A 20,729-nucleotide genomic window follows, 5' to 3' on the forward strand; every position below is an offset into this window, starting at 1 on the left:
ATGGGTCAGCAGCCATTTACTTTTAAACAGAGGAATCATTCAAATTGTTTAATAAAGCAAATATCCTCTGGTCTCAGCTCCTATGATGGGGAAGATATGTTGCTTTTAATGTTTGCCGTTGAAGATTTGTTGCAAATTTTTTTTGACATTTTATAGACTTAGACAATAAATACATAAATAAAATAAACAGATTGATAGATAATATATAGATAATGTTAGCTGCAGCCCTGCACGAGAGGCATAATATTTTACACACTCCCCCTTTGGATTTCTAGCAAACGCCTTTCTTCTGTTTTCCGACAACTGTCCACAAAGTTATTTGACATCTTTTATTAATTGTAAATGAAATTGGTCGAAACCAGATCAAAAACGACACGTGAACACAAAATGTGTGCGTGCGCGTCAAGTGCTCGGCGGTGACAGGTCGTGTGTTTCTCCGCAGTGACTGAAAACACCACTGTGTGACACCGTGGCGTATTGGTCATGGTTGAATACACACACACACGCGCACACACACACAAACACACAGACACACACACACACAGGTCTTGTTGTGCTCACGAGGGAGCCTGCCACCACATGAAGAGGTAGCAGCTGACACACACACACACACACTTTGTTCACCTCAGTTTCCTCTGTCTTTGACTCATTATCAGCATTTCCCTTAAAGTTCATTCCCTTCTTTTCCCCTCATTAGTCTTCATGGCCTGAATCACTCTTCCCCCCCCCCCTCCCCCCTTCTCCCTCCGCTTAGAAGTAGGGCACAGTGGCTTGACTGTTTATAGCAATGCAGCTGCAAGCGGCGAGAGAGAGAGATGAGAAAAAGAGAGAGAGAGAGAGAGAGAGAGAAGAGGAAAGAGAGAGACACATGGGGGGAAACACGAGGGAGGAAGAGAAGCAGGAAGAGAGTGCACACAGCAATGTCTCTTTTCTGTCCTCACCACCTATTCTCAAAATCGCAATGACAGCCAGTGTCAAAGTCTGCGTTTATGATCGTATTGACAGCACGTCAACACACACACACATGCACGCACGCACGCACGCACGCACGCACGCACGCACGCACGCACGCACGCACGCACGCACGCACGCACGCACGCACGCACGCACGCACGCACGCACGCACAGTACTTTGTCTCACTGTTTAATCATTAATCCAACCAACAGCTTAGCGGCAGTGCTAATATAAAGAAACTGTCGTTTTCTACACTTTTAATTAACAGAAACAACGAATAAAAGTGCATTTAGTTTGTTTGATTAATACAAAAACAGCGTCCTGGCAGTTGCATCGGGGTGCACAGTTCTTTTTTTGGACGGGGTTTAAGTATCTTTAATTATCTAATTTCTTGCACTAGAATGAAAACTGGGACACACAACTAATCCAATTTACTCGCCCAGACATAACAAGGGAGACTGAATTCTAACCCAATCAACCGAAGCCTTCCCTTTCACCAAAGATAATCTATTCCACACAGTCAACATGTCCGCCTGATACTGTAATAACAGGATACAGTTGTGCCAGTAATGATCATTATTGAAATGTTACGTGCACGGATGCAAAGAGAAAGACTCTGCATCTATATAAGAGATTGCACATCTTTCGATATTTCCTTCACGAAATATCAAACGCAGTAAAGTAAGTGATAACAAGCGTGAGACTCGTTCGACTCCCACAGTATTGTATAATCATTCATTCAACAAAATCAATCCAGACTTGAACAATGAGAGAGAAAACGGCTTCTAAAAGCCGTTTCTAAACCCCGAGCTGCGTCGGTAATTATCCTCTCGAGCTCATTTCATCTCGTGTGAGCTGAAGCAGAGCGGCAAGTCATCTTGTGGGAGATTTACAGCACTTCAACCCTTACTTTGATCTTCTATTTAGCCATTTTAATTTGAGTTATTAGTTCATTAGTGGGACAAGTGTCAGATAGCATCAGGGCTCAGACAACACTCATTGCAGAGATGTGGTAATATCTGTGCCACATGGTCATGTACCAAAGCAGAGTGGTGAGACAACCCCTGAACTCTCCCCCCCCCCCCACACTCAAATATGTGCTTCGCTTGGAGCTTCCTGGTGTTTGACACTAGAAGGCTTCTTCACAGTCATCTGCTGAAGGGGGAAAGCGAGAGTTTGAGAACGTGAGCGGGATGTTGTGACACTGTGCGAGTAGCTTGGAAGTTAATCGTGGGCCAATAAAGAAAAAAGCAAAAAAAAAGTAGGAGACACCTTTTGAAAAGAAAAGATAATTAGCCAATTCACAGATTTTAGATTTCGGATGTCGTGTCTTAAAATGTTTAACAAAACAATCGACCGAACACAGGCTTATTATTGGAAGCTGATTATTTGCCTACGACGTTTTCCAAACACTCACAATTTAAACAAAACCCTGCCTTTACCGCGCAAAGGACACCACAAATGTATCAACAAGCAAAGAACTCAGAGCTTTGCACGGTCCCCATGAAGCGCAGTGCGTACCCTCGCGTTATCACTGTTAGTTCAGGCCGCGCTGTTGCCGATGTTTGCGCTGTTAGCAATTAAAGCCCCAAGCCGCCTGCTCGGCCACCGCCATGTTGAGAGCCATGCGGACGCGACGGATATGCTCCGAATTTAGAACGTAGCACCATTAAAAAGCCACCGATGGTTTAAAGTTCCTCTGTGAAGGTCTTTACCACTAGTGGCACTGCCGTGTCATGTCTGCATCTCGTGCACACGTAGGAGTTCACGACCCGTCAGCGGTTCTCACGCCGCTCTGCCGATCGGCGGCGTGGACACGCGAAGACGCGAAGGAACACATTAACAACAACAAAAAAAAGGCAGCACAGAAGAAAAGCTAGCAAACGTGGTTGGAAATATCTAGAAAATTGGCTTTACAGGCGGTTTTCGTTAAACGTATTCAACAGGGTCTGTTGGACCTCGAGGAGAGACAGACTTTGGTGAGAAATAATAAATAACGTTTGTTTTAAAGAAAACTCCAAAGAGCACCTTTAAGAGGTTAAAGAACATACTTTAAAGTTTAGCGCTGACAGCTGACATTTCTCCGTGACAAAATGACAAAGTTGACAAGGCAACTGATCCACCTGGTTGCAGAAGCTCCTGATTCACGAGCCGGACGGAGCAACTCAAGAGATGAGAGGTGAACTAGACAGCTGACCTATGACCGTCACTTCACAGACACACACGGATACCACGCCGCACACAAAGGGAACTGCGTGGTCACCCCTCTCACATGAACACTCCTTGTGCGTCTGTAGGTCACGGACGATCATGGATGCGAGCGCGCGCGCACACACACACACACACACACACACACACACACACACACACACACACACAGCTGACACAAAGCGACACACACGGTGTATTCCCACGCTACATGCATGCAGTCCCTCTCCACAGACGGCACCGCGGAGTACATCAATCCAATTGGTTTCTCCAACAATGCACACCCACGCATGGTGACAGGGGAAGGAGACACTTACTGATTTTCTCCTCCGCTTGGGAGAACGGGAAGCAGCACAGTTGACCCATGGCGCCTCCTTCCCTCACCTCCTCTCTTTCCCCCCTCTGTTTCCCCTCTGCTTCCTTTCCTTTCCTTTCCTTTCCTTTTCCCCTTAGAGAGGTTGATGGAGCGAGGGTCCTGCTTCCTCCCTCTGTCTCTCACAGACACTCTCTATCTCCCCGACTCCCCTTTCTCTCTTCCCCCCCCCGGCCCCCCCCACCCTCGAAGGAGCAAAACGGACCCGGTGAGGATGGAGGCAAAAAAAAAAAAAAAAAAAAAAAGCCCTAAAAAAAACCTCCCTTTCCTTCCGTGCAGCCCAAAGAAGACCGAGCAAGTCAGCCGACGAGGAAAAAATGAAACGAGTGGCTCCTTGCTCTCGCTCTACTTTGCACTGGCACGGGGAGGAGGAGGGGTGTGTGTGTGTGTGTGTGTGTGTGTGTCTCAGAGAGAGAGAGAGAGAGAGAGAGAGAGAGAGAGAGAGAAAGAGAGAGAGATAAGGAGGGGGAGAGCGAGAGCTTGTGTGTGTGTGTGTGTGTAGAAGACAAAAAGAGTGTGTGTGAAGTAGGGTAAGCGGAGGAGGGGTATGTATAAAATAGAAAATGTGTGTGTGTGTGTCTGTGTGTGGCTGAAAGGGGAGGAGGAGGGGCGTGTTGTGCGAGCAAGCTTCTGTAAATGTACAATCAAGACCGGGTGAGCATGCTTACCAGTGTGGCAAGTGTGTGTGGAAGAGGAAAAGGGAGCAGTATGAAAAGACACAACCGTGTGTGTGTGTGTGTGTGTGTGTGTGTGTGTGTGTGTGTGTGTGTGTGCTGCATGCGACTCATCTATTTATGAGTCCCGAGATGTTCTTTTGTGGCGTAACAAATATTCCCAAAGAATAGGAAAATAAATTAGGTTAAGATTTTTTTTTAAAAAGAAGAAAAAAAAAAAGGTCAATTTCAAGCTCGAGAATGGTTAAGATGACGGAAGGTCAGGGGTGAAGAAAGACACACTGTCATGTTTTATTTGGTTATCTTGTGCGTTGCATGTCATTCAAAAACCAAAAATGCTGCAAATGTAATGAATGATCGATACTCCAGTGTGGTATTCACATCCTGAACCTCACTGAGCCGGCGCCGGCCTTGAATGAGCCTCGACTATTATAACTTGATAGTTTCTATTATTATCGGTCGATAGCCCGTCTAGTTAGCTGGTTAGCTAAATCTAGTCTTGCCTTTCTAGTACTAAAATAAGGGATTCCCAAGCCTCCTGGATCAGAGCACGGCCGACACCATTCATTCATGAATCCTTGTTTGGTCTAATCGTGTCACACTTTGGTAAAAGCACAGCAGCAGCAAAGTGTTCAGAGTAAACAGTGAATAATTCAGTGTTTTGGCGCAGCCATACGCTACAAAAAAAAAACAGCAAGCAGCTTTCCTCTCATCCTCATCGCCGCACGTCGACCGAGGCTTCGTCGCTCGGTGGATTGCGTAAGAGAGGAAAGCGGCAGGACCGGTTTTGATGACGCGAAAAAGAAGCTTGTTACAACTCAGCTTCCCTCCCTCAACGTGTCCAATTTTCTGTTTTACAATGATATAATTCATAAGAGAACAATGCATTCCTCTATAAGCTCATTGCAGATATATTTATAAATCGCCATCAGCTGATAAATGTAGTACAGAAATGCCCCACAGGTGTGTTTCGAAACAACCATTCACTATTCTGTTTCTATCTTATAAAATGCCCTAAACTGTATTTTTATTTATTGGTTGCAATAATTCACGGGAACCTTCTTTTAAAAAAAAAGAAAAAAAAAAGTACGTTGTGGTTCGAGTATCGCATAACAACAAAATGCATCATCATCATATTACTTTAAACTCTCAAATCCGTCAAGGAAGATCGATATTTGGCCTCAAGCACGGCAATAATCCCAATGTGAGTAAATGCTGGAACGACTAAAATCAATATGAAGAAAACCAACTTCAACTCGACGTACGCATTTAAAAACCATTCGTTTCAAAGTGTAGCGCAACGACGAGGACGCAGGGTAGAAACGGCGACGAGCGGCGCGAGTTTCTCGGTTCACGACCCTCTCGACCTCGACCTTCGCTTCGGCTCTGCTGAAGAGTCCTCGAACGAATCAGCACCAACTTCAGGGAGGCTCCTCTGGAGCTGTGTGTCCACGGGCCCTCGACAAGAGGCCTCCTTCAAATTAAAAAAAAAAAAAAAAACACGTCTCACACCCTCCAGGGCTAATGAGGGATAACAAAGGGAGGATGAGGATGAGGAGGAGGAGGAGGTGCCAGTGTGAAGAGCGAGGGGAGACGTCAACGCAAACAAACACCACACAATGCGCCGAGCGGGCGTATGAGCGGCGTCACCGATGACGCCGCCGCCTCGGCTATCGAGCGTCAATTATACTGTTCCCACATGTGCACGTGAACACATCGCCCCCCGCCCCCCGCTGCACGAACACAGACATAGTCCGATTGATTTTTGTTACGCAGGGCAGGTACGAATCAGGTTAAGATTTAATATTCAAGCTCATTGAATCAGAACTAGGTAGCGCTTCCATAAACAACGTGAGAGAGAGTGAGAGAGAGAGAGAGAGAGAGAGAGAGAGAGAGAGAGACTGCAACAGTGTTGACTTTGTATGGCTTGAAGGTCAACTCATAGTGCCTCAGTACTTAGTCACAAGGTTGTGTACACGACGAGAACAAGACAGCCGACTGTATGTAGCAGATAACGGGGCCTTCGGTCTGCTCTGGTGATTCCCTGTTTATTGTAGCGCTTAACATGCACATGTAAAAAAAAAAAAAGCAAGGGATGCACCGGAAACAACGATCACACTTTTTACACTATACTTTTTAAAAAAACGACATTAAATATTTATTTAGTGGCGGTATCGAGACCTGGTCACGTATTCCAAATGTCCACAAATCCAAACGTGTCACACACACTGAGAGTCATTCTGGTTGCTGGGAACATGTGGTGGACCACAGTCGCCTTAAAGCCACACATCTCCCAATGCGGTTGCTTTGCTCCGCCTTCGCTTCCTGGGTTCAAACGTTCAGCTTTTTTGGAGCGACAATCATTCGTCACGAGAGGTGCAAATCTTCCATTTTGTTTAAAACGGTTATTCAGAAGGCCCATTTCATAAGCGCACAAATTATAGAAGATGATTATTTATGAGCATCACTCAATTCTCCCAGGATTAACACAAAAAAAACAAAAAACATCGTATTACACAATGTTGTGGTTCCATTATTGACATTTTAAAAAGGAGCTCAGCAAAACAGGTGAGAGTTTCCAAATGAATCTTGAATTGGTTTTAATGTTTACCATTAAAGTGCCCGGACAATGGTTTTATTTTAGCTTTCTTTATCATCTAAAAGCCTGTTTGCTTAAATTAACACGCCACACACACACACACACACACACACACACACACGGCTTTGGTTTGCCGGTTTGCATTGAATCGATTTGGTGAACATGGATTCGTTCCCTCTCTCACACTCCGGTGAACAAACCATCCATTCAGTCGTCGGTGTGGGGTCTGTGGTTTTCATATTCCCTCATCCCGGCTGTTCAGGTCGTTAAAGCGTCTCCGAATCAAATCAAGTCGTTCACGCGCTGTGGGTTTGTATCGCTACCACATCTCCAGGTTGTTTGCAATATTTACACAATCTCCAATTGGATCAGAAACAGAGAACCGTAAAAACGGTGATCATTTAGGGGGTTCGTTTTTTTTTTAAATAGTTTTTGTACTTCTAGTTTTCACACATTAGAAGATGCAGATCTGAAAAAAAGTTTCTACATCAAATTTTCTTTTTTATTTAAATTAAATGTACCAAATGATCAACACTGGAATAAAAATGTTTAGCCCGAAAATATTGTGTTGGGTTTATCCTCATCACATCTGAGCCGAGGGACCGTTCCAAACCTTTACCCCGTCGTCCTCCGTCGGCCTTCTCGGCCCTCCCTTTAATACCAGACCTCGAGCCACTCGTCTGCTTACTGTCACCTCCACTCAGCCTCTCTGTGTTCTCTCGCCGTCTCATCCCCTCGATCAGTTTAATTCTACTGCTTCCATTCTCCTCTCCTCTCTCACCCCCCCCCACCCCTCCGTACTCATTCATCACTTGCGTTCAACCTCACTTATATTTCGCAATCTATCCACTTCGATCTCTCTCACTTTTCCTCCCATCTGCGAAGTCACAGCTGCTTAACGGCGTCCTTTCTTCTCCTCTTTTGGTCCTTTCCTTCCGCTCAGCTATACTTATCGTTGTCAGGCGCTTATTGTTTGCTGCGCTGAATGCAGACGTAGACACACACGCCGCAGCGTGACATAACGGCGTCCGTAACGACTCTGAAGACGTAATCATGCGCAAATGACGGAATCACGTCTTCTTCCACTGCGACACGAAGACAAAAAAAAACAAGCAAATGTCACACCTGTGAATATCGGGCTGACGTGTGACGCAGCCGGCCCGATGACGCCAAGGTCGCGGGGTGTTTAAACTCTAACGCCACATTCACTCAACGTCGTCAGGATGGGAGAGACAGGAAAAGGTTTTTTTGTTTGTTTTTTTCCCCCCGATTTGGGATTGTTGGATGAATAGCCCCATTGTCACTTAATAACTTTGGCAGCTGTGTATTTAGATTTTAGATTTATTTTTTTTTTTTAATTAGCTGAATTAATTGCATTAGTGGGATGGAGGCTTTGCAGACGGTTTGTTGACATTTAGGTTGTGGGAAACATGTCCGACTCTAAATGATTTGCACAAACCGATGACACAGGTGAGACTTCTCAATTTAAAATCAAGCCTCTTTAAATGTTCATTTAAGAGTGGCTCGTTAAATTGTTAAATTAATACTTCTTCCCGGCGTGGAACGCTTTCCTTGTTTGAAGCCGTGAAATGACGTCGAGCTCCAGCGTGTTTGAACAGATCGCTGCTGTTTTACGATGAAAAGAGGTCCTAATATAAAGAAAAAAGGGGAATGAAGAAAATGAGCTGCAGAGACCCAATAAATAAGTTGCTCGCTTGCACTAGAAATCACATTTTAAAATCCATTTTTCCACGCAGATTTTTTAATTAAATCAAATTATTCCAAATCCCCTCAGCCATGTTTCTTTGAACATTGAGAGCATCATCATTTTTTATATCAAATGTATATTTAACACACTTTAAGTCCATTTACAGCCTCATGTTTGTGAACTCCAACCATTAAAGACTTTTCACATCACATTTTACAACTAAGACCTCAATAAATCCTCAAAGACATTAACTCCAATAATGGGTGTTGCAAATGCTGCAGTTTCTCCTTATTTCTCCAGAAATAAATTAGCCCACTTAAATGCAAATTAGCAAATTGCGTCATTTGGCAGGCGACCGGGGAAACGAGCCAAAAGACTCGTCGTGTAAGGAAGCAGCCGAGTGGCGCGGCCTGCGCGGAAGTGAGTGACCTTATCTCAATGAAATACACAGAGCAACCAAAAAACACCTTCATCTGGGCACGATGCCGTTTGGAGCGCTCGTTGTTTGTAGTGCTTGCGCGTCCGTGTGAATATATTCATGGATGCATTATTGTTTTTAAAATAGCAACAAAAAAAAAAAAAAAAAAAAGGCCACGACAGGAGCCGCACCTACCGATCTCTCCCTAAAAATAATTATCTCCACTTTGCAGATCAGCTGGAAATGTCACACTGACCATGTGCGTATGCGTGTGTGTGTGTGTGTGTGTGTGTGTGTGTGTGTGTGTGTGTGTAAGTCTGTGTGTCATAACACAACCTAAGTAAGGATGAGTTACAGCATTTTGGAATTCCTTTTTTTTTTTTTCTCAGAGAAAACGTTTTTCCGCTAACTGAATGGAGTTCAAACATTACCCAGAAGTCCTTTTGAAGTGACATGACGAGCGAGGAGGACTTGTCACCACAGAGCAGAACACATTATCTATCTCGTAAACACGCACTTTAATTACCTCCATTCTTTCTTGCTCACGGCCAACAGAGCCGGCGTGTGGCACCAGAACGAGACGAGACCGCGGAGTGTGTTTTTGTTTCCGAGAGATAAACTTTCATCCGCCTGTCTAAACACAAGTGGCACCGCCATATTTCACTCCATTTCTTTCTTTCTTAAGCACTCGGAGCAGCGGAGACGCCAGAGCACGAAGGATGCGACGACAGTCGTGATCCTATTTCACGACCGCATTGTGGCTTTACATATTCAACGTTGAATATGTGAATAACGTCTTGGTTCACCGGCATCGATTTCAGACGCATCAGGACGCTATAATTTCCATCTTACTTATATACTAACAACTACTTTGCTGTTTGTGTTCAAACATGAGTTTCTTTTGTCTTTAGCTGAGCTGTAAAGCAGATTGTCCCCAGAACTTTCGGACCTTTAGCGTTGAACCGCACTTGCTGTTACCACGATTGGCCACAGGTGTCGCCAAATCCACTCAAACATTTTAAAGATTAGAACTTTGATGAGAAAATCCAACACACACACACACACACACACACACACACACACACACACACACACACACACACACACACACACACACACACACACACACACACACACACACACACACACACACACACACACACACACACACACACACACACACACACACACACACACACACACACACCGAAAACTCCAGTCTTGTTTTTCCCCCCCACCCTTGTCTTCTCTCACCATCCACATGTATTCTGGCACCTCCCCCCCACTCCCACACACAGTGACACCATAGATTGTGTATCACGGGCTCTGTTGTGGATTATGTTGTCCAGTGGATTATAGGATTAGGATTAACACACACACACACACACACACACACACACACACACACACACACACACACACACACACACACACACACACACACACACACACACACACACACACACACACACACACACACACACACACACACATAATCAGACACTGACTAGTGTGCACCACCAGAAAAAGCCCTCTTAACCTGATTGTGAGGAACATGAACGTAGAGAAGAATAAACCCGCCAAGAGATATGATCTTCTTTACACGGTTTGATCAATATTTATTACCCACCGCATCAACGTCTACATTTAACAAGAAGTCTATTGGCAGTGAAGCCAAAGGACTGCTCATCATGGCTTTATTCTATATACATTTATAGCTCTATCGTTCTTCAAACATAGATTTTATGATCGATTTGGGTTTTCCTAGCTTCTCTGCGGTCACTGTGCCTAAAATCTGCAGTTCCTTTGATGGTCACTGGATGACTGACCAATCTTAATGAAGAATTTAATTCAAAATACACTTTTTTTTCCAATAATAAGGGTGTTGAATTTTGAAACATTCACTTTGTGTCGACTTTGGCGGCCCCTGTGGACAAAAGCGGTAGTGTTTGTGTCCTGAAGATCTGCAGCTGCATCGGGGTCTACAAAGCTCTCAAACTGACCGTGAAACACAACAATACCTATCTAAGGTTGCAAATATTAGCAATTATCAACAAGTAGTACCAAATAGTACCAAAACAAAATCGGTTGACGTTCTTCTTGCAGGATAATTGTGTTATGTCCTCTTCTAAAATGTACAAAGTTACAGAACAGTGAAACTAAACGCATTTCCTTATTTAAAAATTAAATTAAAAAAAGAGCCCTACAATGTAACTCCACATAACATTCTCAAATGTAACACTTTGAAGGTTGTTTAAAAAAGGGCCTTTCAATATTCATCGGCTACTTCTTGTCCAAATATGTACGAAGAACACCGGGATTAAACGCCAAAATTAAAATCGGCGCACACAAGGCCACATTGTCTCCTAGGTTACCGTATACGGCCGGTTGCAGAGGAACAATGAAGCGTTTAGAAAACTTTTTCAAAACAAATGTGCGACATCACATCAAACTCCAGCAAACTTGACGGAGAACAGCGAGAACAAAACCAAATGTTCTCTGGAACCACGATCCAGAGAGCCGGATGCGGTGCTCAGATTGACCTTTTCGTGCTTTTAAAAAACACATTTCTATATCGCTGTGAAAGACACTCGACGACAACACGAGCTTAAAGAAGTGCACAGTAAACATCCTCACTCCCACACACACACACACACACACACACACTGTCGCTCTTTGTCTCCCACAGAGCGCCCAGTGATCCACAAAACCCGTGCCGACCGCCTCTGTACGATCTCTAACACTCGCACCGCAAATCAGAGGAGCTGATGCTTCCCGGTGGGATTTTAGGGTTCCCTGTCAAGTGGCTTACGTGTGCTCGGAGGTGTACGCTGATCCTTCTAACTCCATGGTAACCCATGGTCACGGTGTGATGATGCGCTCATGCGTTTGTGGGTATTGGCGGTGATGCCGAGACACAAAATGCACATGAACCCCGTTTTTTTTTTTCTTCCCCTCAACAAGATTAAAAATGTCACGTTCAGCATGATTATTTTTTTTAAATGTTTCATTTGACACCGCTGCTTAAACCTCTATAGTGGCAACATGTGATCTAAATCTACAGTCACCGGTTGTAAAAACAAAAAAGTGAAGCCAACTATTTAATAACAGCAGGGCAAGAATACGCGAAATTAGTGTAACATGTGCACCATGTTACACTACATGTCAGCTATTTCAGCAGTAACACCCCATTTAACAATATATTACGTAACTGTGCAGCCTCAGAGAAGCGACAAAGCATCCTCCTCAACTCTCCCATCTATTTGAATCATAAAGCGGTTTAAAATGTTATTTGCAAACAGTGAAAAAAAAGCTCTCTTAGCAACAGCATGCAGTCACAAGCCTCCTGCATTTGATAGACATGAGCAGGAGCACTGTGACATTGCCTGTCTGGCTTCAACCCAGGTCCGACAGTGGTCAACAGCGCCACCTGGAGTTGATGTGGGTGCGGCACGGTAACAATATCTACCGGCTCGACATCAAATTGTAACAAAAAGTGATTTTAACCAATTAACCGCTTCAGGCTCATTAGCATCACGTCCATGCAGCGGCCGTCAGAGAGCTGCCATTCAGCAACGCTGCCAACTGTCGACTGAACCGGGCAGCCAGGATTTTATGGAAATGAGCCCTTGAGTATCCCCGTGGTGTTTGATCAGGCCAGTTTGCTTCTCTTTTAGCTTCTGATAAGCACATTAAGTATTGTGGTGTTGTGTTACATACATATTTTAAAACTGACCTCCCGGTCACACCACAAACAGTGAGCAACCTCTCCTAAGTTATTAGCAAATGTACACAGCTTCTAGGCATCTTATCTATCACCCAACATCATTAGCAGAAAATACCACACACACACACACACACACACATACACAACAATTACAGCAACATATGACCCCGAAATATGCTAATTGTGTCCCACTGCAACAGAAAACAAGAAAGACTCTTTGTTATTTATGTGAGCAGAGAGCTCCCTCTGGTGGCTCAACAGTGCACCTGCGTGCAAAAACAGCGCGCACACACAAACAAAGCAAGGCTCTGTGTCTGTGTGTGTGTGTGTGTGTGTGTGTGTGGGTGTGAGTGTGTATATGTGCACACTAACCAAGTTGTAGTGACGTCTCAGTGTGGTAATATCCATCTTGTTGCTTCTTTTTCAACATGGAACAAAGATCCACCCGCTCAACTGTCTGGTCTCCAAAACACCTGAGTGTGTCAGAGAGAGAGAGAGAGAGAGAGAGAGAGAGAGAGAGAGAGAGAGAGAGAGAGAGAGAGATAGAGAGAGAGAGGGAGAGGAGAGTGTTGAGACAGAGAGCCGATATTGGAGGCTGATGTCACCGCGATCAATCAAACTAAAAGCCAACCGACAATAAGCTCCATAGCTCAATAAACTAGGTTTCATCCTAAACACAACAAAACATTAGCAAAATTGATTTTTATTTGTGCAAACAGTGCAGTGGGTCTCTCCTGTTGCAAGCATGCAGAATGGGCCAACAATGCCCCGCTGAAACCGGCCAGTGTACAGAACCAGCACCTACTTGTTAGTGTAGTTGGAGTAGAGGGCTGGGTCCACACGCTTGATACCCTGAGAGACACCAAGAGGAAAGACTGCTCAGGTCATGTTTATCACACCTTTTAAGGACATGTGTATTCAGTCTTGACACACACACACACACACACACACACACACACACACACACACACACACACACACAGGATAAAATCAGTCATCAGGTGTCAAAAGGAAAAAAAGAAGAGATGGATGCTCTCCTTCCTCTGTCTCTTCCCCCTCACCCTCTAAACCCATTCTCTCAATCCCTCCACCATTTTCCATTTCCCTTATTCAAATACCGTTTTTCTGTACTTCTCACCCTAATCCATCCCAATATAATATATAATAGTAATAACAGATTTGGCCTGGACAATACTTGCCACATACACTGTGACTGCATGCGAACGCCTAATTGGAGTGAGTCATACAAGACAAATCGTTATCCATTTAAAACCACTAAAACAACCACTTATAATTCAAGTTTATAGTATCATCAATTAACTGTTTTCAAGTGTGCACACTGCAAGAAATTAGCGTAGTAATGCTTCTGACATCAATAGCTTGATACTATAACTAAGCTGCCACGTTGGCAAACTTGAAGTAGATACGCCATGACAACCAGCCTAATGCATGTTTGACTGATAAGCACGTTTGATATTGGCTCACAAATATAATATATGCTAATATATACGGAGCGCCTCAATACCTGTGATCGTAGTTTTGATGCTCTGGACAGCTTCATGATGGTGAGGTGGGGTTCAAACCCACGATTGCCTTCTTGCAGAAGACCCCGCTCTTCAAAATGGCCGCGCAACAACTCTGCAACGCACAAGCACGACAACCAAAAGTTATGAGAGGAACCATATATTTTTTAATTTTTTTAATTGATGAGGCCAAAGAGGAATAAACATTAAACAGACAAGAGACGTGTGACAGAGGTCATGAAGACGGACTGAAGTCCACAACGTCATGAGCATCCGCCTTCTACTTCCTCCCAAAACTCTGGTCCTGGTCTTTTGTCGCAGAGAATGTGTGTCAGAAGATGGAGAAAAAAAAAAAGACTTGCATATCATTTGAACATATCCCATAAACAAGGGCATGAAAACAACCTGCAAGGACAAACGCACACAAACAAAGACGCACACACCAACTGATGAGGTTTAGGGGAAACCGTAGAGGTATTTTTAGTCGAGGAGCTCTTCAGGGAGAGAAAGGTTAGTGTATAATCAATAAGAGTGGTGGGGGGAGAGGCGGATTGCATGCTGTATCCTCACATTGCTTTTCCAAGGGTAGCAATGTGGACTTTCATCTTCTGTTGTTGACGTTTTCATTTTTCATGGTCGGGAATATTAATGAAACTTGGCAACGCTCTTTTTTTTGTTGTCAGACGAGCGTTTTAACAGGTCGTGCAGGTGTTCAAGAAGGAGACGGTACGGAGGCGTTTTGCTGTGTTTTTTTTGGTGCCGTTTTTTTAAAGCCGTAACCGGGGGCAACGAAGGCAAAAAGTCCCCGCCCAAAAAACGCCAAGAGGAAATCAGCTAAACTGTTCCTATTAATAGTTGCTCAACGCACTTCACGTCCGTTGCAGCTCGCACTCAATCGCTCGAGGGTCGGAGGTTGATTGTGTTTGACTGGGTCAATGATGGAGGGTCTGCCTGTGTTTACGTCAGCTAAGACGTTTGATGGGATGGATCCAGATTTTAACACTTTTTAATGCCGCATGTTTTATGTCTGAGCAAGAAGACACTCGCCCTCCATCCCCACCGCACCTTTCTCTGGTCCTTTGGTATGAAAAGCTCATCACTTCTGCCTCTAATGACTGACTAAGAAAGTTTTAAGATTAAATAAAACTTGATAGCTTTTGGTAATGAACAACCTTGGACCATGTAGCACTCTCTCTCTCGCTCTTTCTTTAAAAATATTAATTTAGTGCATTTCCTATTTATATCAAGCCCCGAGATTAAATGTCTTTTGGATAAAATGCCAAATGTAGTATTTTCTGCTCTGAGCAGTTAATACACGGGTTGAGCGGCTGTTGAGCCTGTGCACAGAAATCTACGTTGTCTACTTTTACAAATCCCTGGCTGCATATTTCTTATTAAGCAATTAGGAGTGAGTGTGTGTGTGTGTGTGTGTGTGTGTGTGTGTGTGTGTGTGTGTGTGTGTGTGTGTGTGTGTGGGGGGGGGGTGTTGAAAGAGCAGAGAATCCTCTTAGAAATGTTAGATTAGTGTTTTTGCCAAAGGTACAACACAGAAACCCACATAGATGCTTCTGCATACGCATCCCACACTTGTCACATGCACAAGCACAGATGTGTGTGTGTGTGTGTGTGTGTGTGTGTGAATAGAGTATGCAGGTATACACACACACACGTATAGAAAATCCCACAAGTACCATATCATTTGACCAGATCCACTTGCACAACTTGAAGAAAGAGGATGTCGTCACACTCGATATCAAATGGAGTGCAAGTGGTTGACTATTCAACAACGAGAGCTCACATCCATCGACATCCATTATGTTCTTACTGCGTTGTATTATAGTGCAGGACACAAGCGAAGGCCCAGAGTATACCCTCCGCTCTCCTAAAGCAGTCTAATCTGTGACCTCCCATAGAAAATCCCCCCCACGACAGCGAGCACCCACCCCATTAAAAAGTGTCTATAACAAAGACTACAAATCCTCCTCGCTTGCCCCCGAGTTCAGACGTCCCTCCACAGGGACACAAGAGAGAAAGTACTGTATCACATTAACACCCTCTGGTAAAAGGCTTCCTTCCCCCCCACCCCCCGAGTAAAAATACAGCACGAGCAGCACTAAAATGCCAAAGAGAGTGATAAGTTTAAGACCGACCTGCCACACTGTCCAGTGTGTGTCTGTGTTGTCCGGCGGCCAGTCCAACAAACACCACCTCCTTCCTGAAGTGGCCGATCTTCGAGAAGGGCAGCACCAGGTCCCGCCCACCCAGGAGCTCAGCCAATGACGGCTCGAACTGAGCCAGCACGGTTGCCGCCCTATAAGGAAATAAACACACGCATCAACACACACAACAACACTCACCCCCCCACCCCTCCTCACACACACACTCACCAAATCACAACTTAATCCTCTCTCTCGCTCCCTCTCATATTACATAACGGGTGAATCTAGTGATTATTAATGACACAATATTCTGCACGGAGCATCAGTATCGCCACACAACATGGCTGACAAGTCCCAGAGCTACATTGAGTCAATAAACTCTGTTCATGGAAATGTTAGGACGAGAACTTCAGAATATGAAATATACTTCTTATTTTTCTTCCAAACCACATATTCAACGTGGGAATGAGTATTACACAGTTCTTTTTTAAGTTTACAGAAAATACTAGAAATTGGTCGGGTTTCTCCTCATCGGTGACTCTACTTTGGTTTGTGATTTCTGTACTTGTATGGTCGATTATATCATTACAAATACAAGCAATGAGATGATTGCGATTATCAATTGGAATAAAAGCCTCGGATTACATTATGGACTGCATGCTATCCTCAGACACTGTCCTCATTCAGCAGCGTTTCATTCTAGGAACCCAAACCGAAAACATTTCCAGGCATATAACCAGGTTTTCCTGAAAGTACTGAGAGGAAGGGATAAGAAAGAAAGGACATGCTGGTAATTAGTCACTGCAGAACCCTGTAGAACGCAGAGACTAGGACAAAAAAAAAAAAGATCATTTATTTTACTCTATCCGACATCGGGGAATAGACGGAACGATGAGTCACTAAAGAAATTGAATGTGCAGCGGAGAAAGATATCTTGAACTGATTGTCTTATCTTACTTAAGTTTTAAAAGGGAGAAGAAGAAAAAAAACTAATCTTCTTCAACTCAGTAATTCCTAAACTCATGATGGTTCCTCTCCAGCGTTCGTTCCTACAGTTTAAGGCTTTCATGCCACTTGAAATAAAACTCAGACGTCTTATCTTTCCTTAAGTTAAAATCCTAACTATGAGTGTACATTTTATTCTTCAATCGGTCTGAATCTAATCATAAAATCAACGGCTCTCACTCTTTACTGAGCAGTCGGAGGAACTAATAATATCGACGGAGGAAAACTTTTTCCATTTAATATATATTTTCAGTGTTATTTTATGACAGGCTCTGTGTCATCTTAATTTAGCATTCCTAATTTGGCATTCCCTTAATTAGGGCGGTTCTGTAAAAGCAAAAATTCATGTCCTAAAATAAGAGGATTTTTTTTTTTCCTAGATGCAATTATGAAAAAATGTTTCTGTAATACCGAAAATCCTAAATGTCCTCATGAACTGGGATAAGATAGGATTTCAGACTGAGGGATTTTCTGTCATGAGGTCTTTGTTTGTGTGTGTGTGTGTGTGTGTGTGTGTGTGTGTGTGTGTGTGTGTGTATATATATATATATATATATATATATATATATATATATATATATATATGTCGGTCAAAAAGCTTATCAGTGTGTGTACATAAGGGGGACAAATCAATAATGCAATAAATATGGTTGTCTGCAATCACATTTATTGATACACTAGCACCAGTATCGGAATACATTTTTTGTTTGAATATTTGTAATATATATATAAAAAAATAAAATGATGAATGAAGACGCCGTTTCAGCTCAGCTGACCTGAAAATAAAAATCTGTCAAACTGAAAACTCGTCATAACGCAGAATGTCTGCAAATTACAGGCTGCATTTGCCTCTTCAGACAGTCGGTGTAATACGCTGTGCGTGTGCTGGGTTTGTTTGTTTCTTCGTGTGTTTGTGTGCCTCCACTCACAGGTCCACTTGCTCCTGACTGGCGAGATGAGTGACCAACAGCGTGATGTGGAGCGTTGGGACCGGGATCATGGCTCTGGCCAATCGGGGCTCCCGCTGAAGCACCGCCTCTTGGACCTCGAGCACAGCGGCGCTGATCTGTCATTAAATACACTCAATTAGCAGCCGGCAGACTGAACGGAGGAGAAACTGGGGCGACTTCTGCAGTTCAACATCACAGATGAGGCGTTAATAAATTATGACCGTCGAGCGTTTGAGTCAGTAAGCATCAAGATTTCAGTGTCATCAGCCGTCCGTCATTTTAACGTTTCCCCCATTATACACTACACTGCTACACTGAGATCAAAGTCTTCTCTATCCATTACCATGTTGTTAGCTTGATTTATTGATTTATTTTGAATTATTCTGCGTTCATAGAAGCGCACATTTTTTACGTAATATACAACTCATTGAAAAATAACTGGCAGAGCTCTGATATAGAGAAGTATCTGCATTTATGTAATAGACGGGACACAACGTGCACACACTTGATCGCTCCTTAAAGGTCACCTGTGTGTTGGTGATGGGGATGGAGACAAAGTAGTTGGGTCGTTGGCTCTCTTTCTTTTTTTTCTTCATCTCAGCGTCCTCTTCACTGTCCACTCGCCCTCCATTGTCTCCCCTCTTCCTCTTCCTCTCCTTCTGGGTTGACTTTGAGCTGGAGACTACAGAAAAGGAGAGAGCAAACTTTACATTCATTTTTTTTATGAATTCTAAACTTCATCAAAACATAATGTTAAGAATATCCATACATCCGAGCTCTTTCCATGTCGTGGGGCTGGTCAGAGAAAACGGAAGCTCCGACATTAAAGTATCCAAAGTGTCAGCCGCCTTGAGCTGTTTCTTCGTCAGTTTCTTCTTCGCCCTCCACATCTTCGTCCTCGTCTTCCTCTCGCTTGATCCTACTCGAGAGACGCATTACAATACTCGTACACGTGGGCATTGTTTCATGAACACTGTAAAAACAGACTTGTCGCATGTAGCTAATGATATAAAATGTTTTTTTCAACATTTAACAGTTGAGGTAAGCCTTAAGTTCATGCTATTAACTTTATTCATTAGAAAAAGACACTTAAAAAGAGATGAGGACACATATTTGGGTGGAGCAACATAATAAACTTGTTAAACTGAAGATACATGCAAAGATAATACGCATGCGGATGACATCCAAAGCGTCACCGGAGCTTTATCGGTTCATGGAGTTATGAAAGTTTTGCAGGTGAACTATGTGTCGGGCACATTAATGGGGATTAAAAAGAGAGAGAATCAATAAGAACTATATATATGGAAGTATGTGACATTTCCACATGACGCCAGGTATTAAAGTATTTATTCTCCATCACATTGCAACGCATATGAAATGTGCATTGAGGAAACTGGGCATTAACATTAACATATTTTATGTCCTCACCTGGCACTGTGGAGGCTCCGGGGGCTTGTTGGACCTCCACGGCGGCTGCATCCACCTGACCTGGACTCGTCTTCTTCCCCTCTTTATCTTTTTTTATCCCACTCTCCTTTTTTTGGGTCACACCTTCACGACCACTGTTCTTCTCCTCCTCTTCCTCATCATCTAAAACAAGTGTCCTCTCTTTGCCAAAGGAGACACTGGCCGGCTGCATATCACACACGTTCTGCTGCTGCTGCAGGCAGGACTGAGCATGAAAACAGAGAGGAAGAGTGTAACCTAGGAAACCACCATCGTCATCATCATAATAATATTGCACTTTTTTTTGTTAAACCGAGCAGCACGAGTTTCTTTTCTTTCATGTAACTAATTACCTTCAGTCGGAGCCGAGTGTGCAGACAGCTTCAGTCAAAAACAGTGACGGGTAGAAATGGGACGCAGCCTCCCGAGGCGGTGACGAGCTCATTGACTGCAAAGCCGCGTGGTTCGGGTCGGTCTCCGCGGGACGCGAGCGAGGCGCGTGACACACCGCGAGGGGCGTGGCCAACTTTAGCTCACGTTCATCTGACGTGAACAGACGTAACGGCTAACTTAACTCCAGCTAACATGGCCGCGCTAAACTGACGGTAGTCGCCTCAAACTCTCTTCGGGGTCGTTACCGACGAGAAACCGAGAGAGACGCACTTCCTCTGCGTCCCTGTCGGTGACACCGGCGGAAATAAAGCAAACAAATAACGGGAAATAACGTTGAACTCCACCGCACGCGCTAACTTGGAAAGCCGATTGGAAGCAGATTGTAAACAATGTCCAACTTCCTGTCTGGTTTTTCAGAGCAAAATAGCGTTTTCTTTTTTTTTTCAAAATAAAAGCATCGGGTTCTTGACCCGAGTGAACTTCTTTTTGTTTTACTATTATTAGGTTTGAAAAATGTAAAACATTTGGTTTCAGCACAAAACATTCATCTCTAATTACTACTGCATATGCAATAGTGTCCGTCAAAACATT

At 43.8% G+C, this 20,729-nt stretch overlaps 1 protein-coding gene across 3 annotated transcripts in view; it reads right to left on the reverse strand.

Moving 5' to 3' along the window:
* The window catches only part of LOC117727610 (A-kinase anchor protein 7-like), a 35,667-nt gene extending 15,122 nt beyond the window's left edge, over positions 1-20,545 (reverse strand). The window contains exons 1-9 of one of the 3 annotated variants that reach the window (XM_034528000.1): positions 20,099-20,545; positions 19,728-19,971; positions 19,069-19,218; positions 18,827-18,981; positions 18,279-18,415; positions 16,336-16,496; positions 14,188-14,300; positions 13,468-13,514; positions 13,035-13,135 (exon numbers count right to left, since the gene is read on the reverse strand). In XM_034528000.1, coding sequence (XP_034383891.1) covers positions 13,035-13,135; positions 13,468-13,514; positions 14,188-14,300; positions 16,336-16,496; positions 18,279-18,415; positions 18,827-18,981; positions 19,069-19,218; positions 19,728-19,938 — 1,075 coding nt within the window. In that variant the 5' untranslated portion in view covers positions 19,939-19,971; positions 20,099-20,545. The remainder of the gene's footprint in view (positions 1-13,034; positions 13,136-13,467; positions 13,515-14,187; positions 14,301-16,335; positions 16,497-18,278; positions 18,416-18,826; positions 18,982-19,068; positions 19,219-19,727; positions 19,972-20,098) is intronic. The other 2 variants (XM_034527999.1, XM_034528001.1) reach the window with 2 other exon arrangements.
* Positions 20,546-20,729: the final 184 nt, after the last annotated feature.

This window comes from Cyclopterus lumpus, chromosome 24, assembly GCF_009769545.1.
Source record: "Cyclopterus lumpus isolate fCycLum1 chromosome 24, fCycLum1.pri, whole genome shotgun sequence".
Lineage (NCBI taxonomy): Eukaryota > Metazoa > Chordata > Actinopteri > Perciformes > Cyclopteridae > Cyclopterus > Cyclopterus lumpus.